Raw genomic sequence first — 4,510 nt, 5'->3', positions numbered from 1 at the left:
CAGGGCACCCTTCGCGTCCCATTTCTGCCGCCGCCAGCTACGCCCCGGGGCCTTTCGTCACGCCTGAGGGTGACCGCAACAGCAGCGAGAATTTCCGGTCTAATTAATCCCTTTAATTTAGAGTGCGGGGTCGGGGACGTGAGGGGGCGGCGGCAGCGCGGGGATGAGGGGTTCAGGAAGAGCCTGGTTTGCCGCGCTCCCTGGGCCTGGCTTGGTCTGCTCCCCTGGCTGCCTGCGCAGAAGTGCCTTTATCTTAAAAATGCGAACGTTTATTAAGCATTTTGCCCGATGGGATGAAAAAGATGTGTTTGTTGAAATTGCTCCTAGGGATAAACTTAAAAAGTTTCTGATCATGCCAGACAGTCACATTTGATATTTAAGTGTCAGTAGTGTATTATCTGTAGATATACTGAGTACACATGGCTGAAATTAATGTTTGGGGTTTTTTCTTCCCCTAGAGAGCTGTTGTGCATATGGATGAGCGCAGGGAAGAGCAAATTGTTCAGCTGTTGAATACTGTCCAAACTAAAAATGAAAAAGAGCAAGAAGCCATGTCCTGGTGGTCTGGGGATGAAGAAGGGTAAGGAAAAACAATTACTACTGCTTTTATTTACTTTGAATTGAACGAACTTCCCACAAACTGACAGGAAGATATATCAGAAAATAATTACATTTAGTGAGTGAATTAGGTTAACAAATATACTCCATTTTTTCTGCATGTATTGTCATACTGAAGCGGTTGTGACTGTTGTAAAACTCTTTTCCAGATTATTGCTGAGTTTGGGTCTTTAAATTTTTATGTAAAATCATAAAATCCTGTAATTGATCTCTAGGCCTACTAGAATAGATATATGGAATTGTTAATGTAGTAATTGTAACCTCCCCATGCCTCGAATTACCCTTCCAGAGGTGGCCTTTGACTTCATTTTTCAGTTATTGTGCAGTCTTGGAATGTTTTCTTGGCCTCTCTGAAATAGAGTTCCATCTTAATACTGGAAGGATTTTAAATAGAAGTGAAATGGGCAGTAGGGGTGTTAGTGCGAGGTGTTTGGGTCTCCCTTTTGCTGAATGATCCAGTTACAGTGAGCAGTAGATATCTGGAGATGTTTTGTTGCTGTTTTAGCTTCATTTGATACAAAAGAACACATTGCACGTCTAGATACTAATGTAGATACAGATACAGACTGTAATTGTTTTAATGACATACACTGTATTCTCATCGGCTTACAGTCAAGTAACTTGTGGGTGTAATGTCTCAAAAGCAGATTTAAGGTTTGCCTTGAATGGGTCAGTGCACTCTTCATGCTGGCCAAGCACGCCTTGGATAATCTTTGACGTTTCTGTTCTCTGCACTTATTTCAGGCCTCCAGAGCAGCCTGCAAAAGTGAAACCAGATGCTGAAAAAGCTCCTGTAAGACTGAGACCATCCCTGGAAAAAACATTTCTTGATCGAGATGTGGAATATCTCTTTGAAAAAAATGAGCGAGATACTGATTTAGATGAGTGGCTTAAAGAAGACTTAAGAAAGAAGAAATCTGATCCTAGATATATTGAAATGCAGGTACTTTTCCATTTATTAAGTAGAAAGCTTTCGATTGGATTTTTAAATTTAATTTTATTTTTTTACAATGAACCTAACCAGAAAATATAACTTCTTGCAATTTAGTTACTAGGAAGTTGTCACGATGCTACTTTGTCTAAAAATTACCTTCTGAATTTACTAAATGAATGACTGTCAGTAGGACAGCGATTAAAATAAAATGAGCTTTTGGTGACAATTTCTGATTGCATAAAATCTAAAATTTTAAGCTTGCGCATTGTTTAGTTGGGTGGGATGGGATTTTCAGGTTTGTTTTTAATGGATTATATCCTTGTATTTTTGTCTAAAATGGAAATCACAAAAGTGGGCTCTGAAGGAATTGCCTCTTAAAAATGTATTTTATGTTGTTCTAATAACCATATATAAAGTTGTGAAATAAAACAATTTTACTATGACCAAACAGTGCTCCCTTTGATATAAGGCCCTACTCTTGCAACTGTACGCACATTCCTCTTCATGTGCTGAACTGTTGGTTTGAAATAATTTTGCTACACTTAATGAAGCTGAAAACTTACATGGAATTAAATGTATTTCTAGTGGGTCTACGTTTATATAAATATTAGCTGACCGCTTTGTCGTGTTGTTTCTCAATTTAGCTTAGATCATAGATGAAATCTGTTATATTACTTCAGTGTTGAAGAGGTATTTAAAGATATGAACTGTTACTTCTTTTTCCCCAGAGATTCCGAGAGAAACTCCCCTCCTATGGGATGAGAGAGGTAAGCGTGTATTTGATTTGGAGGAATATGTGTTCCTGTTGCTGTGTTGTAAACTAGGAGAAAGCTGTTGCGTGAGTGGGACTGACAGGGAACATTTGTTGCCTTTTACAAGGGTGCTGAAGCTTCCCAGGGCCTGACCCTGGATGTGACTTCTTTCAAAAAAGTAGCTTGGGTTCAGTGCTTCAGGATATGTACAAAGTTACTGTGCTGCTAGATACAGTTTTGTCAGTAGGGGTGGCATCACTCCTGGAGCCGCATTGAATGCTAGATACGTTTAACTAGTTACATTTACTTTTGGGTTGTTTTTTTTTTAAGTATGGGTCTTCTTTCTCTGCCAGTTAAACTTCTACAATGTTCCCAGTTACTTGGATTTTATGTAGTGCAATTGACCACTACATAAATTGTCATACTTTCTTTTATATATAAAATTGTGGCAATTTTTGAGTGTCTGCCCAGTTTAAAATTGAGTATAATTCAGATTAAACCTTTTTCTGTTACAGACTTTCTGGCTGTACTGCTGGCTGTGACTGCCAATAATTTCCCAGTCAGAATATAAAATCAGTGACAATATGGATTATTGCTAATTGATGTCAATTCTTCATTTGATTTCATCTGTATGAAATAGAAACTACCAGTATTCTGTTACATATTCTTTTGCAGATTCAATGAATGATTAGTGAGTTTCCTTGCTAAAGTCAATGTGTTTGTCATAACGTGGTCATTCCTATTAGTGTTTTTCTTAAAATAGGTATACTCCTCGATACAATCATTTAGACTGGAAGGTAGAGGCTGGGAGTGTAAGAAATCTGTTATTATTGGTATAAGAAATGATAAGATGTTGCACTGAAAACTTTCAGGTATTACAGTCTTGTAATCCAACAGAAAACACTTGGTTTTTTTTCACTAGAGAGATATACAAGTAGGAAGGAGAAAGGTTAAAAATTGTATTTCAGCCTTACATTTTACTTATGTTCTTTTCATATAGGATCTTAAGTATTTAAAACTAGTATTCAGATTTTGTATGCTTTAAACCTTATGTGAAGTGCAAATGTGCAGGCGTTGCTTCTGTGTTGTGTAAACTCAGCTTTTTTTTTTTTAGCATTATGAGAACAGATGAGTTTGTTTCTTTGGGTACTATGACACTTTCCTCTAAATTCACTGCACAGTAGCAGAGAATTGTCAAAATCCTTCTAAAACCTGTATTGAACAATATAATAAATGTTTTCCCTTTGTTTGGAAACAGGAGCTTGTAAACCTTATAAACAATAATCGAGTAACTGTGATAAGTGGTGAAACTGGTTGTGGGAAGACAACCCAGGTCACACAGTTCATCCTGGATGATTACATCGAGCGAGGGAAAGGATCTATGTGCAGGATTGTTTGCACTCAGCCTCGGAGGATCAGCGCTATCTCGGTAAGTGCCGAGTAATTTACTACTTGTGATTTAAAAGTGTTATTTATTTATTTTTCCCTGAGTAAATATGAGGAGGAGTTACTGCCTTTCTCAGAATCACTGAATGAAAACATGTTTCTTACTGGGCAAGTTTATGAACCGAGTGTACAGTCTGCTGGATTATTTGAAGTTAAGATCTGAAAGAATTCCAGTGACCAGATAGGTCAAGAAACTGCTCTGCCATTGAGTGTACTCACACTACATTTAAAGCTTGAGAAGCATTCAGCGTACACTGTAGAGTGAGTTTTTGTGTTTGTTTTCAGTTGCCTTAGATTCTACTGCAAAGAACAATGTTGGTAGTTTTGATATTTCTTAAGTTTTGGTCATTAATGGAGTACTGGCACCACAAGCTTCATTCTTCCTGGAATTTAATCACTGTTTATATCTGTGACTTTAATGGATTTGAGCAGCACAAATATGAATTAAGGGGGTCACTAATGTTACGTCAGGTATTTTAGACATATATTAATGAGCAAGAAAGAATTTTGGCTTTTAAGGGCACAGTAATTACTCTTCTTGATAGTTAAATGTCAAACAATTACAGAACCTTACTTCCCATGAGGAAAAGCTCGCCCTCCTGAAAGTGTGAGTGCATTGCTAATGCCTAAATGATAGTGTTCCTTTAAAATATATCCTGAGCGGCAAACCTGTTCTTGTGCTGCTGACAGGTAACACTGTTCTCAATGGAGGAGAAAAAGCCATTTTCGGGGTGTTTCCTTGCATTGCATCTTGGATCTA

General features: G+C 37.6%; 1 protein-coding gene across 1 annotated transcript in view; it reads left to right on the top strand.

The window, feature by feature from the left end:
- Positions 1-473: 473 nt before the first annotated feature.
- The window catches only part of DHX36 (DEAH (Asp-Glu-Ala-His) box polypeptide 36), a 17,373-nt gene continuing 13,336 nt past the window's right edge, over positions 474-4,510 (top strand). The window contains exons 1-4 of the mRNA XM_010189911.1: positions 474-580; positions 1,363-1,561; positions 2,281-2,319; positions 3,563-3,733. Coding sequence (XP_010188213.1) covers positions 474-580; positions 1,363-1,561; positions 2,281-2,319; positions 3,563-3,733 — 516 coding nt within the window. The remainder of the gene's footprint in view (positions 581-1,362; positions 1,562-2,280; positions 2,320-3,562; positions 3,734-4,510) is intronic.

The sequence above is a fragment of the Mesitornis unicolor genome, unplaced genomic scaffold (assembly GCF_000695765.1).
Source record: "Mesitornis unicolor isolate BGI_N332 unplaced genomic scaffold, ASM69576v1 scaffold14710, whole genome shotgun sequence".
Lineage (NCBI taxonomy): Eukaryota > Metazoa > Chordata > Aves > Mesitornithiformes > Mesitornithidae > Mesitornis > Mesitornis unicolor.
The sequence above is the reverse complement of the archived record's forward strand: the minus strand, read 5'-3'. Positions and strand labels throughout refer to the sequence as shown.